Source organism: Pipistrellus hanaki (assembly GCF_964339955.1).
Source record: "Pipistrellus hanaki genome assembly, chromosome: 2".
NCBI lineage: Eukaryota > Metazoa > Chordata > Mammalia > Chiroptera > Vespertilionidae > Pipistrellus > Pipistrellus hanaki.
Genome location: NC_140504.1, coordinates 117,649,010 through 117,670,117, shown reverse-complemented (window position 1 = coordinate 117,670,117; position 21,108 = coordinate 117,649,010). Strand labels below are relative to the sequence as shown.

At 47.4% G+C, this 21,108-nt stretch overlaps 1 protein-coding gene across 1 annotated transcript in view; it reads left to right on the top strand.

Moving 5' to 3' along the window:
- Window positions 1–20,088: 20,088 nt before the first annotated feature.
- Window positions 20,089–21,108, top strand: part of TXNDC5 (thioredoxin domain containing 5) — a 35,242-nt gene continuing 34,222 nt past the window's right edge. Inside the window, exon 1 of the mRNA XM_084875606.1 lies at window positions 20,089–20,423. Coding sequence (XP_084731732.1) covers window positions 20,164–20,423 — 260 coding nt within the window. The 5' untranslated portion in view covers window positions 20,089–20,163. The remainder of the gene's footprint in view (window positions 20,424–21,108) is intronic.

Genomic DNA, 21,108 nt, shown 5'->3' with positions numbered 1-21,108 from the left:
CAAAAAAAGTGCTGCATTCCATAAAATGAGATACGACTTGGCTGATGTGAAACCTATCAAAATGTTAGGTAGATTAAGCTATTGTATTTATTATTTAGCATTATCTTTCACTGGATTCAGTGGCCTTAAACTTACTGCTGTTTATAGCATATATACAGGGGTGGGCAAAAGTAAATTTACAGTTTCAAGTATGCAAAACAGAATTTATTTTGCATTATTATTTATTAACTATTGTATTATTTATTATTATTATTAACTTACTTTGCCAACCCCTGTATAATAATATACACATATAATATTCTTAAAGCTGGGCACATTTTTTAAAGAGAACTGATTTTTATATACTCAACAAGAACATATATTACTCATATCCCAAATATTTATTATATGCCAAGTCCTTAAAAATAATTGTTTTCTGTTAGAAATGATAGTAACTGTGAGAAAGTCTTCATTGTGCTCTTTTCAAGGGCAATTAAGCAATAAATGGCACTTATAGTTGCTTTAGTTACTGATGGATGCTTCCATTTTATAAGCCATCTTACTAACAGTTTTTATAATACTGGAACATGTTTAATATAGGATTTCTAAATTTTTTATTACTTATTTTGGCTCTGTGTTTATTTGTGATGTGTGTGTATGTGACATGTGTATATGTGGTAAGCATGTATGTATGTGTTTATGTACACACGTGTGCACATGTCTTGCTTTTCCTTCAGCTCCTTCATTTCCCCCACCAGTTCCCCATTGTGTGGCTTGGATTATGAGAAATTATATGCCTTTGAACATACCCAGTGGTATTGCAAAAAGCTTACTCATGACAGTTCTCCCTTCTCTGAAGAATTTTTCTTTCAAAGTCACTGTAAAAGATGTCTACACTTGGTTATATTAGAACTGGGACTTCACCTGGCCAGAGTGGCTCAGCGATTGAGCGTCAACCTATGAATCGGGAGGTCATGGTTTGATTCCAGGTCAGGGCACATGCCCAGGTTGTGGGCTCCATCCCCAGTGTGGGACAGGCGGGAGCAGCCGATCAATAATTCTCTCTCATCATTGATGTTTCTATCTCTCTCTCCCTCTCCCTTCCTCTCTGAAACCATAAAAAGTATGTTTAAAAAAAAAAAAAAAAACTAGGATTTCCAAGAGACACTTGGGTAGTAGAACTTGTAAGTGGAGGAGGATGGCCAGCTTTCCGGAACCTGGCTCTGCCTGGAGTGGGTCTTTTGCTGGGGGCGCTTGTGTGATGGCGCTCCAGGCCCAGGAGGCAGGGGTGGGGAAGGGGTGGAAGTGGGGCTGTGTGCTGCCTGCTCCTCAATGCTGCTTCTCACAAGGAAAAGGAGAAGTAAATTAGAAGCAGCTTTCCCACTGAGCAAAGCCCTTTTCTCCATTTAAAATCGAAGACAGAGGACCTGAACAGACACTTCTCCCAAGAAAACATAAAATGGCCCACAGATACAGGAAAAAATGCTCAACATCACTAGCTATCAAGGAAATTCAAATCAAAACTGCAATGAGCTGCTACCTCACACCTGTTGGAATGGCTATGACCAAGACAAGTAATTACTGGTGTGGGAGAGGTTGTGAGGAAAAGGAACGCTCACTGCTGGTGCCACTATGGAAAACAGGATGGAGGCTCCTCAAAAAATTAAGAATAGTTACCCTGCGCTGAGCTCTGGTGTGTAATTGTGTAGTTTCTGAAGGCCAGGGAGCCCGTGAAAAGAAAACCGAGATGAGAAGGGGAATTGCTTGCGAGGGCTGTTGCTTTATCTCTCTTGTTGGGATAGAATAAACTAATGAGCATGCGTTAATAGGTTGCTTGCAATATTTTAAAACCAGTAAGAGTATCGAAATAGACTATGGTATTTTTAAAAAAGAAATAATTTATCAGTTATAGGAATTTATATAGTTGTTTTTCTCTTTGAACATAAGCCCGTGATCCTTTGTTGTCTAGAAATTTAAAAAGCATTAAAAACAAAGAATTTTCTACATAAGTTTTCAGCAAACTTATTTGATGGCAAAGCATAACCTGAAATAATGTTAGGGTAGTCCTTATGCAGTCTTTTACTTATACATTTTTGTAAATGTACACACTGATAACATACCACATAATACAAGAACCATTTTAACTTTTGGAAATCTGAAAAATTCTGATGTAACTGGAACTCAGAGTTTTCATATAAGGAATGGTGTGCCTGAATATACATATTAAATTCATGAATAAAACAAATACTCCTGTGGCTCTTTATGGATATTTATCCGTATAAACCTTAGTGCCTCAGACTGGTAACTTTTTTGAGGGCCTAATTCAATACAACATATGTTTACTGAATTGGTACTTTGAGGGGACTATTAAGATTAAAAGAGGTGATTGCTGCATTAGGTGGGGAACGCACTGCCACTGAAGTTTAACATAATTACATTGCAATGGATGCTGTAGCAGGACTCTAACCAGAGAGCAGAGACAGGTGGAGTCATGACCTCCGTGGACATTTGGGGAAGAGGGAGAGAGAAAACTGTCTAAAGTGCTGATATTTTCATTCCTTTTTCTTTCTTAGTAATACTGTGTGTTGTTAACATCCTTTCTGTGAGACCTCAGAGGACCTCTGGAATCAGCATTCCCAAAATGTCCCCAGGGTTAGAAGACACACTGAGAAATTGTGAACACTGGGAGGGGCAACCCAGCCTTTTAGAATGATTAGCATTGTCAAGAGTCTTCCTAACCAGAGGTGGCGCTGTTGCACAGGGATGTCTCATCCAGATGTGGGGTTCCGGAATTACAATTGTCCAGGAAAGGGATATGTTAAAGCCTCCCTTCTTTGGTGGTTAATACTGAAATACATTGATTCTAAACCCTCCTGAAAGGGTAGTGGGTAGCAGAGAAAGAAACTGAGTATTAAAACATGCCTAAAACGTAATTAAAACCAGCTATCCCACTCAATCCTAAAAGTGCTAGACCAAGCCCTGAGAGTGAGTAAATGAGAGGCGTAAGGGGTTTTCCCCTCAAAGCCTCATTTGTGTCAAAGGTACCTTATGGTTCTGGTGCATTTGTTCCTTTGACTCTGCTCCCTTTTCTTTTAACTCCACGTTTATAATTGCCAGCATACAGTTCCATCACATGGATATATTAGTACAGCCAGAATGACAGTGGAACCTAGAGCTGCAGGCAGAGCAGCTCAGGAACTGGGATGAAGGTGTGTGCCCTTCAGTGGGAGAGACCCTGCCATAGAAAAGTGCCCAGCATCCCATCAGCCACAGAGTAGCCGCAAACTCAGCAGGGAGGAAACACTCTCCCTTTGACCTGTGACAACTTCAGCATCGCTGTGGCATGTCTGAGCTCTGGTGGCCTGAGCGTGATGAGCATCATAGAAGGGAAAGTGCGTGAGGACGAAGAGCCCAGTAGCATATGCAGTCACTTAGACCCCAGCCTCCAGGGTCCAGGGGTGACAGCTCCCAGGGGAAAGGGCTCTCAAATGCACGTACCTCCACGCAGAGGGAGCTGCTGATCACGGCTCTGGGGAAAGTGACTGGCTTGTTGTCATGGTCAGAATTTCACTGTAGTGGCAGTTGCCAAGCCCAGGAAGAAAATGGAGAAGAGAATAATTTTTACGGAATTATTTCCTCTCAAACACACAAAACTCGTCAACATACTTGGCTTTGCATTCCTCCCAGCGTATGCCATCCCCTGGCTGTCAAACTCATAAGATTTGTGGGTGGCAAGGTGATGTCATCTGTACTCAGCAGCTTGTAGTAATTTCCATTCCCAGCCCAGCTCAGAAGTTGGGAGTGTTGCAGCAAATGGGATCTGAGCTTACAGACGAAAGCCTCACTTTTCTTTTCCATAGACATTGCAATACTTTTCTCTTCAGCAGGATGACAATTGTGCTGCCACCAACATTACATCACGCTATCTCCCTTGAAAAGGCATCATCTGAGCGTGTGAGCACAGCTGTGAAAACAACACATACTTTCCTGTGAGCTTTGTAAACCCTCAAGGCACACATTAATTAATGTGCATTTTTAAAGTACAGTAATATCACCAATGTAATGTCAGAGGTATGGCTGCTGCGAGTGAGTCACGAGCAAGATTCGGGAGCCCAGAAGGCATGAGAGATGAGGCCTGGGCACTGGGCCTGGGACCGGCCATGGGGGTCAGGCGTGGGCCTTGCTGGAGTGGGGAGGCCTGCTCCCGCAGAGCCCAGTGAGAAACCGCCCCTCTGTCATACGAATTCACCCCTAGACCTCTAGATGCAGAGCCACCTATGTCACCAAATGATCATCAAAAGAGGGACCAGGTGATAATTTCATAGTCTGGAGACATTGCTGTACAGCTATCAAAATCTGGAGGGTTGAGTACCTTTCAACTGGTGACCCCCAAATCTGAGAAGCATCAACAAACTGAACAAACGTACAGTCAGTGGATGCTGTCAGGCAGCACTGCAAAGCGAAAGGGCTCTTGGTGTTGGAAGTAAACTTCCGCTGGTAAGATGCTGTGCTGATGGGTGGGAGAGGGTTAGAAATGCCTGGATGTGGGTTGAAATGTGAGCCCCCAAATGGCAAAAACTTTCTAACTCGGAGTCAATGCCCGCCTTGAGGTTACCAGCAGTGACTTCAGCCATACTCTCTGTAAGACGTGCCCTCCTGACACTCACAGATGCCATGGGTTGTGAGCAGTGTGGGGGTGTAGGGGGTCCCGGCTCGCACCTGGCCCTGTGGCTGGGGCTCTCTTGGTGACTTTACTTAGTCTCCTGATCATCGGCCTTGTCATCCTTGGCTGTGTCAGAAAGTGTGGAGAGGAGAACAGGAGGAAGTTCACCGGGGCGGCAGCATGTGCCTCCCTCAGTGAGCTGTGTGAGGACAGGCAGAGCCCTCTCCACTGCAGGCCTCAACCCTGGGCCGCACCTGTCCCTCCGCGATGGAAGGCTACTCTGAGGCTCAGTCCCACCAAGGGAAGGGAGAGTGGATGGTTGTATGTAGCTAGAGCTACTGTAACACAATACCAGAGGCAGGAGGGCTTTAACAGCAGACAGTCACATCCTGATGGTTCTGAGGTGTTGGCAGGTTAGTTTCTCCTCAGATCTCTCTCCTGGGCTCGCAGATGCCCATCTCCTCCCTGTGTCCTCACATGGTCTTCCATGTGTGTCTGTGCCCTAATCTCCTCTTCTTATCAGGACACCAGTGCTGTTAGAGGAGGGCCCACAATGACCTCATTTTAACTTAATTACCTCCTTAAAGTTCTTAGTAACTTAGTCACATTCTGAGGTACTGAGGTGAGGGCTTCCACGTGAGTCTGAGGGGTGGAGTGCACAAGTCAGCTCCTACATAACAGACACTCTGACCCTGCATCTCCCACCAGCCAACCTCAAGCACGCTTTCGGCCCAACCGGACAGGATGGCAGAGGTGTAACTAAGAGGACACTCCAGAGCCTCAACGCTGGGACCATTAGGTCTTGGTTTTAGAGCTCTCCTACTGTGAGCCATCCCGCCCCCCCCCCCCACCGCCCCCATCTAAAAAACAGCCTTTATTGCTTATACAAGGGACAAAATTTAGATCTGCTATGGAAACATATTTTATAGAAAAAGAGTGGATTTCTTCCTTCACTTCTTCCAAAATATGTTTCCAGGGTGCAGGGCGTTTCTTAAAATCCATATGAGGTCCTCATTATTGTGTCTGTTTTGCAGACACTTTGCCAGCAAGTCCTTGGCAGAGACAGTCCTGAATTTCAGAATAACTCAGAAATTCCAGACTCGGCCAGCCCGGGGACACAGATGTAAGCAGTCGCCACGCCGACCCTCTGCCTGACTGTGCATAGCAACACCACACACCTAGGAACGCCCCGGGCTCTTGGTCCGACAGGGCAGGGAGGATGCCGCGGGGTGTGCTGGGATTTGGCTGGAACAACAGCAGTAACACCACTCTGTTTATGAAAAAATGCAGAGATTTTTAATGAAGCACAAAAGTTAGTTACATCACTGGGGTTTGCCCATCATTAAATGCATTTGGTTTATTTTGTATTATGTCTGACACACATGTGTGAGGCTGTGGATTCTTCCATGTATAGAACTAGTAAAACACTGAGCAAGAAGGCACAACTGACTAAATACTCAATATCCAAGACCTAATTTTTAATGCCGGTCAAAAGGTACACACCTGCACAGTTATCCCATTATCTGTGAGCTTGATGACCGAAGGCCTTAATGCAATCAGTTTTAAAGTGTCTTAAACCTTGATCTTTTTTTGCATACATAGAATTAAAAACAGGAAAAAACATAGAAGATAATGACATCTCCAGAAGAAATTAAAATTGGACTAAAATACTTTAAAAGGCGATTTTATGTCTATGGAGATATAACTTTACTAAAAATTTAAAAAAGAGCAGATGAAAATGTACTTGTGTATTAAAAAAAAAAAAAAAAGTCTCTCAAAGTTTTCCATGAGGGTCTCTGTTTATAAACAACTTTAAAATTAATTTCATTGTCTTACATGCCAGAAGTTTTGATTCAGAAAAGGGAAATTTAGGTATGCTCATTAAATAAAGGTCTATTGAGTGAGGCATTATTCTTTGTAAGTTAAGAGGAATAAACTGATGTTCTTTAGACACAAATGTGCCAGTGATGAGTCATTTGTTTTTGTTTTCTTTTCTGTTTTCTAGATGGGTGCTAATTCACTTTGAATTGATGTGCATGTAAGTGTTTCAATGTTACTCAATCAGCTATTTATAAAATAAAACACAGTAGGGGCTGAGGAGTCTTTCATTGGAAATTGAAGGCATTAACTTTCACTTCAGCTTTTCAATTCAAAGCAAACAAATTTATAAGTAGTTTCTCTTTAATCATGAAGACAAGGTCTAATTTGCAGTCTATTTAATCTATAATGCAAAAAGAGAACAACAGTTCTAACTTCAACTTAAGAAGGGCCATGTTGTTTAAAAGCACAGGAAGGGAAGAAAACCCTGCTTTAATCACTATGCCTAAGATAAGTATGATTTTCTTTTAAAAATTCTGGAAGTGCTATAGACTGAATATTCATATTCCCCAATATTTACTTGTTGAAATCCTAACCGCAATGAGAGGGTATTGGGAGGCGAGCCTTTGGAAGATGATTGGGTCATGAGAGTGGAGCCCTCATGAAGGGATTTGTGTCCTAATAAGAGAAATCCCAGAGAGTCCCTCGCCCTTTTCGCCATGTGTGGACACAGTGAGAAGACTGCTGTCTGTCAATGAGGGCTTCCTCTCAACAGACACCAAATCTGCCAGCACCTTGATCTTGGACTTCCTAGCATCCAGAATTGGGAGAAAGAAATTTCTGTTGTTTTCAAGCCACCCGGTCTGTGGTGTTCTGTCACAGTAGCCCAAATGGACAGGAGCTTTCAGATAAAGAGGCTTGGCTTTTGCATACAATTTCATTCATCCATAACTAATTCCTACATAATAATCTGAGAAATATAAAATTGGGGGAAACATCATTTACACAGAAAACAGAAAGCAAATCATCAAAAAAGCAGAAATTAATCCCTCCTTGCAGGCACGGCATGACCTTCTAGGAAGTATAATAAATAGGCCAAGTCCTGTCCCCACGGAGTCTCTGGGCTGGGAGGGCTGCATGTGGGAGGAAAAGGTGGGCGTGACTAGCCTGGAACATGCCCTGTGAAGTCTGGCTGCTGTGTGGACTGTTGGCAACGCCCAGGACAGTCAGCCTGACTTAGACATCAGGCTGCTGTCATAAGTGAAGAACAGATTTCTAGCTCTGGCGACAGTTTCCCAACGTGTAAAGGGGATTGTAAGCATGGTCATACGCAGCCTGGTGAAGTTGGGCTGGCTGGAGACCCCAAAGAAAACCATTTCACCGAGCAAGAGGCTGGTAGCTGTGGGAGCAGCACCCCTGGATGGTGGCCAATCTTTGTTGACACAATAACAGTCGAATACAAAAATTGAGCTGAAGAGACAGATATCCATGTGCAAATTGGAGGCCTAGCCAGAAGCCTGGTGCAGGCAGAGTGGCTTCAATACAGTAGTAGAGCAATTGCAGAGACCAAACGCCTAATCAGCATAGCCTGTGGCTCAAATGCTTTCTTTGCTATCTTCAGACTAGATAATTGGATTAGTAACAACCACTAAGCAAGAATAAAACTAGTATGGTATCTATAAAAAGGTTACCATGAAATCCTACTAAATATTATAGTAAGAGTCAGATAAAGTGTATATTTTTGAAAAATATTTGTGGCAATAAACAATGAATTTCCTATAGCATATGCTCTTTAGCACAATAACATTCAAGAAATATGCTCTTTATACTTTTTCCTGTTTTGCATTATTTTTTACATTATGGTATATATTTATGTGCATACACACACACATTTTTGGGATTCAATCAATTATCTATCTATACACACATATATATGTTTTGAAACTCTGATATTATCTGCTTAATTCTAAAACATTCTTCAATACCTCATTTCTCTTTATGGTCCTGCTTCCATCTCAGTGTCATATTATTGACACCTCATCTTTTAATTTTACAGAGCATAATTTCTTGAACATTATTGAGAGTTCATTGCTTTGTCTCTTGACTTGGTTGGTTTTATTTTATTTGTGTGGGTGTCTTGTAATTTTTTAACTGAATTTGGACATCATGTATAGAATAATCAACATTGAGGTAAACAGAATTTATATCTGTAAATGAGCACACCTCTTTTATTAGGCCATTAGTATTGGAGATTGAGTAAATCTGCCATTAGTATCAGAAGTTGAGGTGGATTTGAGTTTTGTTGTTGTTATGGTTACCTTCGGTGTACACCGAAATTGGCTTCAACTTCTCTAACATTACCTTGTGTTTAGGATGGGGGTTAGGACTCCAAGTGTTTCCCTCAATATTCCTGCTCCACCCTCAACTCTCAGTCTTTTCAGTGTGTCAAAGAGAGGAAGTCTCTCTCCAGGCTCTTGCTCCCTCCCCATAAGCAGACTTCTCGCTTATTATTTGATGTTTGCTAGCCTGTGGTGGGGAGGGGGCAAGCATGGGTCTTTGTTTTCCCACTCCAGCTTTGGTCTTCATTCCTTTCCTTGTAATAACCACTATTGCAGTTTAGTACATATAGTGGGTTGAATTTTGAAAAGCAGGGAAATACGGAATGAGCAAAGGAGGAAAAGAGTTGAAAATGAATGCAACGTCTAGCAGATTGCCCAGCAGAGTAGAGATGCAGAGATGAGTGACTTGGTTAGAACATCAGCTTATGCACCAGAGGGTTGTGGGTTCAATTCCTAGTCAAGGGCATATATCTGGGTTGCAGGTTTGATCCCTGTCCCTAGTCAGGGCGCATGCAGTAGGCAACCAATTGATGTCTCCCCCCCCCCCCCTCTCTCTCTCTCTCCCTCCCTCCCTCCCTCTACCCCTTCCCTTCCACTCTCTCTAAAAATCAGTGGAAAAAATATCATCACTCCTTGGATGAGGATTAAAAAAAAAACCACCACAATAATTGTTTCATTAATTTAGCCAGCTTAAATTCCCTGGTTAAGTATAATAATTTCTTCCCTACATGCACTCTTCTCTGTAGCCTCTCTCTGCCTTTGCTACTTCACTTGGCTAAATCCAACACTTTTCCTACTCTGTGGCAATATCACACAGTAAAGCATACCTGGAGAAAAACAAGTATGTCACAGTGACTTCGAGTGGACCGGCAAAGCCACAGGGCAATCTGCCAGCCTAGTGCGTTCACTCTCTTCTTTTCTAGACCGCTGTGCAGACCTTTCCTTCCCTCCCCAAACTCCAATCCTCTTCCCCGTCTTCAGTCTCAGCACATGTTATTGCTTCCCATTATGATGAGAAAATAGAAGTAACTAGGAAAAGGCCGATATAACCTCCCACCACCAACTACCTCTACCTACCTCTCTGGATCTGTGCTCACCCACTGTGCCTGCCCTTCTCTTACTATAGACAACTGTCCCTGCCCCTGGGGCCGGCCAACCTCTCCTCCTTTGGACCTAGTGACATCCCCCACGCTCACTCAGGCATGCAGTCCCAGAAAGCCTCCCTTCTCTCTCCTGCCACATCAATGGTTTCTTCTTTTCTGGATCAGCCTCATCAGACTGGAAATGAGCTGTTTTGTTTTTTCATATTAAGAAAGAAACAACCATCTTGGCTGCATTCTCCCCTCTAATTTCTGTTGCTCTCTTTGCCTTTTCTTGACAAGAGAAGTTCCTGGACATGTTGTTTTATACTCATTCCTCTCTCCCTGTCCCTCTGGAAACCACTCCAGTCAGATCGTTACTGCCGTGTCTGCACCCAGACCACCATGATCACAGCCACTGGTGATCTACAGGTTGCCAAATCCAGATATCAGTGTTAATGCTCATCACACCTGACCTGTCAGTAGGATGATGGGACACTTTTGAGAGTGACTGGGGTGCTAGTAATGATTGCACCAAGTCCGTAGGTATAAACAAGGATAGTGCAGGCCAAACCAAGACGTATCAGCACATTTGAAACAACTGCATACTTCCTTCCTCGAAAACATTTCTGCTCTTAACCATCAGGGCCACAGTTACCAAGTTGTCCTCCTACCTCCCTGACTGTTCTTTGTCAGTCTCTGCCTCTTTCTGTCCCTCCCCATTTGCTGGTCTTCTAAACCACATGTGTTAAACACAAGGCCCGCGGGCCAAATCCAGCCCGCCAGGCCTTGCAGTGTGGCCCGCACCGCGCTGTCATCACTGCACTCCGCTGTCAGTTTATGACATTGTCAGTTTATGACTGTTCAGTAAACCATTCGGCCCGCGATTTAGGCTGGATTTTAGATTTTGCCCCCTTCTCTGATTGAGTTCGACACCCCTATAACAGTGAGGTGCCTAGGGCTCAGCCCTTGGATCTATGCTCTTCTCTACGCTCACTCAAACATTCATCTAATCTTATCCCACAGCTTTAAGTACCATTCACATGCTAATGATTCTCAAATTTATCTCTGCCTAGAATTCAAATATCCCACTGCCTACTTTGTGAATCTACAGACATCTTCAATTGAATATGTGGAAAAAATATATCCCCCAAATCTGCTCCCCATCAAAATGAACGACATCTCAGTTGCTCTGGCTAAAAACCAAAGTCATCGTTTATGCCCTTCTTTCTCTCTCAGCCCTCATTTGCTCAACCAAGCAAACCCTGCTGGCATTTACATCAAAACAGATCTGGAATCTGACCACATCTCATTGCCCTGCTGCTTCCAACCTAGTGTGAGTCATCAGCATCTCGGCTGAGATATGGTAATAGCTCCCTAATTGGTCTGCTCCTAACAGGACTTGTACGCCTGCACCCTTGGCGTTCCTCAGGACAGCTTTCAGAGCAATGCTGTTGAAATGGAAGTCAGAACCATCATGTTCCTGCTGAAAAACCTCCCACGATTTCCCTGCTCCTCTATAAAGGCCAATGCTCTCACTCCGAACAGCCTCCCTCTGTGCCAATTACCTCTGACCACCTCGTCTCATACCCCTTCATTCCTTCCGAGTCCTTTGCAGTTCCTGTTCTTTCAGCCAGAATCCCCTTCCTCCAAATGTTCACATCTGCTGCTTCCTCACTTCCCTTACATCTTTACTCAAAACCCCTGATGAGCCCTTCTTAAAATTCCAGTCCCACTGGGACCCTGACACTTCCGGTCTCCTTCCCTCCCTTGCCTTTTCTCCTTTGCACTCACCACTGACCAGCATGGCATAGGTCTTCTGTACCCTGTCTGTTGGCTCTTTCTCCAGCCAACATTGAAGTTCCATTATAGCAGGGTTTGTTTGTTTATTTTTGCCTATTTCAGTTGTTGCTGAATCTCCAGCACCTAGGATTTTGCTTGACACAACTAGACACAGAGAGATATTTCAAATGCACATAATTGAGTGAATTTCCTGATAACTAAGTACATGAAATGAAAGAGAGGATGTTGCAGCTATTGCAAGTGAAAATAAACAATTATCTTCCCACCAGAAATATTCCTTAACTTTAATAAAGCCTGTTTTTTCTTTTCTTTTTTTTTTTTTTCTTTCCTTGCTCCACATTGGGAACTTGACTTGGTTTCTTTATTAAAAAAATAAAATTTTATTGTTCAGATTATTACAATTGTTCCTTTCTCCCTCCCCTCCTCCCCCATAGTTCCCATCTACCTGGTTCCTACCCTACCCTCTGCCCTTATGCTCTCGCTTGAGGAAGCCAGCTGCACACTCAGTTGCCCACACTCTCTGAGAATATGCCTCGGTACCTCTGCCTTCTGCAGTTCCTCTGAGTCTCAGTGTGCTTTTCTCTTTCCTGACAGTCCAGTTTCTTCCCATATGAGTCTGGGTCCCCAGAGTCTAGCCTGGAACTGGAGTTCAGCAGTCGGGAGCTTTTATGTTCCTCCTGCTTGAGAAAGCCAGCCATGCGTTCGGTTGCCAGTCGTCTCCGTGTGCGTGTCTCAGTACCTCTGCCTCCTGCAGTTCCTCTGAGTCTCAGTGTGCTTTCCTCTTTCCTTCTAGTTGTATAATTTCCACTCAGCCAGCCTTCCTGTGGTTCTGGATGATGTCTGTTTTGTCTTTTAGTTGTAGTTTTGAAATTGTGTGTAAGGCAGCAGTTTAGGTTTTTACTCCATCTTGTTTCTCTTGTAATAAAGCCTTTTGCATAGTGTTCTTCAGAACAATAATGTCACAAGATATATTTGGAACAAAAGGACTCTATGATCAGATCAGTTGGAAAACACTGTATTTGATGCTTTTAGAGATTCCTAGGGTGCATTCATATATAAAAATCTGTTAAGTCTTTTGGCAAATAAACACATCTTTTCTTTCCTGCCCCCATGCCAGCTTCATCTGGCCATTCTCTTTGGTTCCAGCTCCTTCAAATGCCTTTCCTGTGTTTGCAGGGCTTCCCACCTCACATCCCCAAGTTAGAACTAGAGTGCAGATTGCTCAGCCCTAATACTGTGGGGCTTCCATTGGAAGCCAGATTTGTGAAGCAGGTGTCATGTGCCATCCATCCCTGCAAGGCTGGTGGCAGGGCAGAAGCTGTAGCAGCCACATCGGGTGGCCTGTCGCAGAGGTGGGCCAGGTCAAGTTTGCACCCAAAGGTGGCAGTATTATGGCACCTTGATCTGAGCAGTATTATGGCACAATTTGGACATCACTCCTGACTGTTTTGTCTTGTTTTAGCCCAGTGTCCTGTACACACATTTGTCTTAAGGGCCTTTTCTTAAGAAAATGCCTATTAACTTGCAGGGACACCAGCATCCCTTCGGTGTCTGCTCCATGTTGTGCTCTGAGGGTCCTGCAGTGCCCCTGCCCAGGGACCCCAGGAGCAGAGGCCGACGGTGCACCGAGGAATCCCAGTGCTTGTCAGCCCTGGGAGCCAGGCAGGGCAGCAGGACTCCTCTCCGGGCCCAGCGGACTGCAAACTGCAGCCAGAGTCGAGAACCACACAGGTAGGCAAACCATTATCCTAGACTCTGAATTTGGAAGTGTTCTGGGATTCAGGCGGCCATTAAGAGCTGGCCTCTAAGCACCACGAAGGAAGCTTGTCCTTCTGCTCATAGGAACTTTGCAGGCCTCGGCCAAGGCCATCAACGCCAGCGAGCACAGCCAAGAGAGGAGTGGAGCTGTGAAGTGAGTGGCCTTCAGCTTCGGTGGGAGGCCTGCTCTCCTGTTCTCAAACCGGGTGCTGACCGGCAGGCTTCTGCAGCAGCACACTGGCCCCTCACCGAGGGGGTCAGGGAGAGGGCGGCGTAATAGCCTCCAGCACACGAGGCCTGGGAGGCTGGCAGGTGAGGAGCATAAGGAGCATGTGCGAGGACTAAGTGGGCCACGGTGGGGAAAGCCAGGCCCAGCTATCCGTGGACCCTGAGAAATAGCACAGTTCTTTCAGCTTAGTGGTCACAATACATTCAGCAGAGGAAATCTTCCTATTTTCCCTGGCGTGGAGCGCACATGGATTTTGAAAGCTTGATCTCCCCCAACTGAATCTAGTATGTTACAATGTGCCTTCTTGTGCTTACTGTTTAGAATAGGGGTGTCGAACTCAATCAGAGAAGGGGCCAAAATCTAAAATCCAGCCTAAATCGCGGGCCGAATGGTTTACTGAACAGTCATAAACTGACAATGTCATAAACTGACAGCGGAGTGCAGTGATGACAGCGCGGTGCGGGCCACATTGCAAGGCCTGGCGGGCTGGATTTGGCCCGCGGGCCTTGTGTTTGACACATGTGGTAGAAGGAAGTGGACAGTGTTGTTCGAGGAAGTTGTGTGGGTAGTTATGGAATTTCCATTGGCCATTTTAAAACACTGACAATAGCTCTGCTGCTCGGGGTGACTGCAGGCTGGCAAGTCGCTCCAGTCTTTTCTGTTACATGTTCTCTGATGAGAGCAGCCCTCCAGCTCTGCCCTCTTTCCCAACCATCACGTTGAACGGTTACAAAAGCTCAGTGAGAAAAGTATGGCATGAATGCTCTGACCAACCGAATGACAGAATGCAAATGTGTGCAGTGCCCGCCTAAAGCAGCGCCGTCAGCCCAAAGCAGCTCAGGATGCACCTGTTAAAGTGGCTGGGATGGTGGCAGTTCAGTTTCTGTATGAGCAATGTCCTCCAGGGCTCTCTTCCCAAAATGACACTCACTAGGGCTCGTTTTATTTCAGGAGGTGACAACGAAAGCCAGAGTTTGCCCTCCCTAGCAATTCCTTCCAGTTTGGTGACCATTGTGCTCACTGGGATGAGGACAGCTTTACACAAGAGGCTTTGCCTTATTTGCTGGGTCTGGGCAGTAATTGTCAGGGTTCTTGGTCAAGGAAGCCACTATCTAAAGCAGGGGTCTTCAAACTACGGCCTGCGGGCCACATGCGGCCCGCAGAGGAGTCTGATCCGGCCCGCCAGGTTTTTTGGGCAGTGAGCGCAGCCGAGGTGTTACAGTAGGAATTAGTAGTTCATATAGTCCGGCCCTCCAGCTCTCTGAGGGACCGTGATCTGGCCCCCACTTTAAAAAGTTTGAGGACCCCTGATCTAAAGGTAAACAAATTCGACTTTTCATTAATTCTTTCGTGTGTTCATTCAACAGCCTACACTAGACACCGTGTTTACACGCCTTGCCCACGGAAACTAGAGTGGAAGCCTGACACTAAACAAAAATTACACAAATGACTCTTCTATTCAGGGGTACGAGGGAAAGGACAATATGGCAGCACAGTGGGGGCAGGGAGCAGCTTTCTTCTGGGGTTAGAAAAGTCTTCCCTGAGAAAGTTGTATTCACTTCGTTGTTATACAATTTAACTTCTCTGTCTTCAGGTGCTCAGGGTGGGGCTCTAGCAGAGGCATGGGTAGCTGCTATCACACAAAGCCACAGGTCCGACCCTGAGCCTGGGGCTTGAGAGGGTGAGCACAGCTGCATGTGGGGCATTTCTGTTGCTGGGCCCTCCAGGGAAGGCAGGATGTGACTGATGCAGGGGAGGGGGGAGGGGGATGTCATTCCCAGCAAAGGGAACAGCCAAGACTAAGTCATCGAGTCTTCGTGGAGCCGGGGAGACAGATTTGGGTGGAAAGATGGGCTCCTTCACCCAACACAGGTAAGCATCTATCTGTGGCAGGAGTTTGGGTTCCGGAAGATAGTGATGAATATGACAGGTAGGTGTGGCCTTCATGGGGCTCACCATTGGAGAAGGGCAGTTAACTAACTTAACACACAAATCTGCAACAAGACAGCATCAAGTTGGGAAAGGGGCCGTGCAGTGATGCAGCAACGGGGAGAGCACAGCGGGCAGAGGAAGGCTGCGCCAGAGAGATGCTTGGGGAAGGTGACCCTGAGGGGGTAATAATGGACATTATTGCCTAAGATAATGAAAACCTATAGAAATTTAAAAATTTTTCATTTTCCCCTTAGGCATACAAAGTCTCCTCCCCCCACCCGGGGGGGGGGGAGGCAGATCATTTTGAATGTGCAAGTGTGTCTGCACATGTTACAAAGACAACTACCATGTTAATGAAATCTTCAATTTGAAACCCTTAAAAAAAAAAAGGAGGCCTGAGGGCACAAGGAGGCCAGTCACAGGGGAAGACAAGAGAGGGAGCAGGCACTGGGCACTGTAGGTGCAGAGGAGGGAAACATGTGGAGGGTACGAAGAATCATCCGAAATGGCTAGAACCTGGGGGAGCCGGGCTCGCGTGCAGCAGGAGAGTGTGTCTTTCCCAAAGGCCCTGAAGGTCAAGGCAAAGAGCTGGGAATTTATTCAAGGTGACAAGGAAGCCACTGAAGGACGGTAAGTGAAAAAGGAGGTGATTCAATTCCCACTGCTATGGGAGGGACACATGGATGGTAACATAACCATTAGGACGCTATTTCAAATGACAAAACAAGAAGGGATATGGCAGTCGTGGAAGCCATCAGTCGACTGGAGTTGGCTTTCAGAAATGAAAACGATTGAGCTTGCTGATGTGAGTGGGGGCTGGAGTCCGGATTGAGACACAGCACTAAGGATAAAGGGGAACACAGGATGTAACAACCCACGTTTCCGCTTTGAGCAAATAGCAGCGTTTACAGAGGCGGAGAAACCAAAGGACAAGCAGATGGCTGTGGGGAATCACAAGTTTGGTTTTGGCTACACCTGTAATATAAACAAATGGTGACATCAGGTAGATAGTGAATGCTCAGAGAAAGACCTCAGCTGGTAACATAAAATTTGGAGTCATCACATATAGACAGTGTCTAAGGCCATGGCTATGAATGGGAACACTTAGGGAGTTAGTGTAGAGAGAAGAAAAGTGGGTTGGAGACCAAGCCTGTACTGAAGCTGCCAAGAAGCCTGGGAGATGAGGAGAGCAAAGTATTCTTCTGACTTGCCAATGCAGGCCTCTGCAGTGACAGGTGTATGGTGGGCATGGGAACCAGAATGGCATGTGCTAAAGAATTAATGGAAAGTGAAATGCAGATAATCCTTGTAAGATTTTGCTATGAAGGGAAACTAAAGAATTGTGATAGCCCTGGCTCAGTTGGTTGGAGTGTCAGCCTGTACACCAAAAGGTGGCGGGTTTGGTTCCTGGTTAGGGCACATATCCAGATTGCGGGCCCCAGACACATGTGGGAGGCAACCAACTGATGTTTCTCTCTCGCACTGATGTTTCTCTCTCTCTCCTTCTCTCCCTCCCTCCCTCCTGTCTTCTCTCTCTCTGAAAGTAATAAAATAAAATACAAAGAATTGGGATAGTGGCTGGGCATATGAGGTCAAGGGGCTTTAAAAAGTATTTAAGTTAGGAGATACTAAAGTATGTTTGCACAAAGATGGAAATGATCCAATAGAGAGAGACAACAGCCGAAATTCATGCAGGAGAGAGACAGCTGAGGGAGAGAGGTCTTTGAGCTGAGATGGTGTATGAGTTTCCATGCCTGCTCTAACAAACTACCACCAACTGTGGGACTTGAAACACTCATTTATTCTCTTCCAGTTCTGGAGGTCAGAAATTCAAATACTAGTTTCACTGGACTACAGTCAAATTGTCAGTAGGGCCAAAAGCTCCTCTGGAGGCTCTAGGGAAGAATCTTTCTTCACTTTTTCCAGCTTCTGAGTTGCATTCCCTGGTTCATTGTCCCTTCCTCTGTTTTCAGTAAGCAGTGAAGCATCTTCAAACCTCTCTGCTCTGGTCACACTGTCTGCTCATCCACAGTCAAATTTCCTCCGCCTCTTTATTATGAGGACGCTCGAGATTACACTTAGGGCCTATCCAGATACCCAGGATAATCTCCCCACCTCAAGATCGTTCCTCTTTAATGACCCTCAAAGTCTCCTTTGTCTTGTAAAGTCACACTCAGAGGTTCCAGGGACTAGGACCTGGAATGGCTCTAAAACACCTCTGGAGGACTGGCCTCGCTAGGAGGAGGATAATTTCTATCTGTGTAACCAGAGGAAGAGGGGGAAGAGGCTCCTGCGGGGCTGTGCAGATTTGGTGGTGAAAGGATGAGGGAGGGCATGCTTTTTGGCTTCAATTTCTGAGAGAATTATGAGGTCATGTTGACAGCTGAGAGGGATGATGACTGAAAGAGGGTGGAGAGGGGATTGCATACAGTGGAAAAACTAACTTTTAGGCTTTTCAGCATCACTGCAGGAGAGGATGGCAAGGTAGTCAGTACAAGGATGGGATATAATTTGATCAGGAGGCAAGGGATGGTGAGGAGACAGTGAGATGGTGGGATTGGGAGCTCACAGGTCATGATGAGGGGATTGTGAGCAAAGTGAACTGTAAGTGCAAGAGGTGTTGGGCAGAGTTGGATGCCTTTGGATTTTGAAGACAGTGCAGTTTCTGGTGATGCCAAGTTGTAGGGTTTCCGTTTTTGGAGGAAGTCCCTGAAGGACAAACAGATGACCATCCACCTAGAGGTTGAAGATACCAGGAATGAAGACAGGAAAGGGGTGGCCCGGAAGCAAAGTCTTCAGTGAATGGGGTGAATGGGGTGCCGGTGGGGGGAGTGACCTGGAAGAAGTTAGATGATGAACATAGAGAGATGACAGGAAGCAGCAGAGCAGTAAATGCCACACCTAATGACATCAATTACATGGGAGCTGGGGGTTGGCCAGCAGAAGGTGAAGAACTGGTTTGGGAGCAGTGGGGAGCAGGAAAGCTACCTTCTGCATGTCTTGGCTCTGAGGCAGTGGTCGGCTAACTCATTAGTCACCAGAGCAGCAAACCGTGGCTCTCTGAGAGGGCTCCTGTTTCTACACTTGTACTAAGAAGTGGTTGCAATAAGAATGTGTGCTAATCTTTTGTTGGAATTTCCCAACATCACAATGGAAGGGTTTGGGAAGTATGAGATTTGCAGGAGGACAGAGATGAGAGTCTGGCAATAGGTTATGGGAAAGGATCCCTGGATGTGTAATAGTGAGTTTTATTGAGGACACCAAGCAGGTGGAATCACATCACAGAGGGCCTTGAGAATGTGTCTTACCTTGAGGCTGGGGTGTTGAGCAGCAAACTATCATGGTCAAAGGCAGGCTTTAGGGAAATCAATCCTGAAGAAAAGAGGTCCTTCCTTAGAAAGCTATTACAACAGGCCAGTATTAAGGGTTCAGGGTATAAATTCTGAGAATAGTGGAAGAAATAATAGCTCTAAGGAATGTGCTTGGTTTCAATTAGAGCAAAGGGAAATGAGAGACGAGTGGGGAATGGTTCTCATGTTTAAGCTTCAGTGGGGAGAATAGGTTTTGAATGTAAATTAATGGTTTTGGTATTCGGTAAATCCTGGCTAAAGGTTCAGCCACTGCTGGAGCCCTGTCATGACAGGTGCATCGGTGGGCTCTTCCCCTGATGCCAGGTCTGGAGTCCCGGCCTCCAGTTTCCCAGAATGAGGATAATCAAGGACCAAGCAGGACCCAGGAAGCTAACCATGGATGGTCCCTCATTTAGTTTCGGATCCCCAGGGCACGATCTGAAGCTTCCATTGCCATAAGCAATAGGGCTGTGTGCAGTGTGAATTGTGAGGTGCCCAAGACCAGGGGATACCTTTCAGCCATCCACAGGGACAGGTTCAGCGGGAGGAGGGATGTTGTCATTCATCTTTCTAACTCTCATGCACCATGACTTAGGGCGCGGTCAGACACACCAGCTAGTCTTGTAAGGAGGAGGCCTGCAGGACTTGTCTACAAGAGGCTTCTCTGAGTTTCTCCCCCTATTCTCCCCCAAGTTAAGGCAGGGCAGGGGTAACAGGCAAGGGTTCCATCACACCTTTGAGCTCAGACTCAGAATCACAGTTGATGTCTCGCCAAGAATTTGACTCATCCAGGTGCACACCCCACCCACTTTTGCTCAATTTCCTTCATTCTGCTGACAGCCATCTCTTTTCTTCCCTTTGCCCAAAAGGCCGGGTCTCTGTATGCCAAGATTACCCGAGGCTGAGGCTGACATTCCCTCTGTGGCGTTCCTGCCTGGTCTCCGCCCCTCCAACCCTCACCCTTGCTCTGAGCTCAGCGGGCACTGTTTGGGTTTGGGGAAGCGCAGGGGCCCGGTGGGACTACCCCAACTCCCGCCCCGCTCTCCGGCGCCGCGGGAGCGCGCACTCAGGCAGGGCCCGCGCGGGCGCCGAGCGGGGCGGGCGGGGCGGGGCCAGGAGGGGGCGCGGCCTCGGGGGGCGGCGCGGGGCGGGCGGCCGCGGGGGCGCCGCGGAAGGGACCGGCCGCCGGTAGGAACGCGCCAGCCCCGCCGCGATGCCCGCGCGCCCCGGACGCCTCCTCCCCGCGCGGCCCCGGCTGCTGGCGCCGGCCGCGCTGCTGCTGCTGCTGCTCGGCCCCGGCGGGCGCGGGCGCTGGGGCGCGGGGGCCCAGGTGCCGGGCGCGGCGGCGCAGGAGCCCCTCCCGGCGTTCGGCGGGGAGCCGGAGGACCCGCACACCAAGCACCTGTACACGGGCGACATGTTCACGCACGGGATCCGGAGCGCCGCGCACTTCGTCATGTTCTTCGCGCCCTGGTAACTGCACGCGCCGTCCCCTCGGGCCCCGCAGAATGCGCCCCCGGAGCGGCGCCGGGCCGGGGCCTGGGCTGTGGGACCCCGCGGGCCGCGGGGCGGGCCGGGGCGCTCGTGGCTGACGTGGCGCCGGGCGGCCGGGGCGGAGCAGGAGGGGGCGGTCCCGACCCGGGAGCCGGAATGGGCCGTCCCTTCCTCCCTTAGGCCCCCTCCCCCGGGTCCACGCACCCGACCAGGGGAAGGGCGCTCGCGGGGCTCTGGGGCTGCTGGAAACCTAGGGGCCACCCCTCGGGCCCCTCCCCAAACTTGTGCGCGGCCGGAGGCCTGGCTGAGCGGCGGGGCCGGGCCGCGTGCGGCGGCCAGTGGGGACCGGGGGTCCTGCCGCGGGGTCTGTGCCGGGCTCACCGCCTGCCTGAGGGTTTAGTTGGAGAATAGGAACTCACTGAGGTGTGAATTCCCACTCTGGAAGGGTGGCCCAGGCGGAAGAGGGTTCCCGAGCCGCGAGTGTAGTGCGAATTCTGGGGCCGCGCCCGCAGCTCCAGGGGACGGGGCTGCGCTCTTGAGGGCCGGAGCCCATGGCTGGAGCTCCCGGCTGGCTTCTGGCCCCTCCTCCCCTCCGCTCTCCCGGGCCTGCTCCTCTAGAAAGTGTGAGATGGCAGAACTCACCGCGGAGAAAGGACGGCACCTC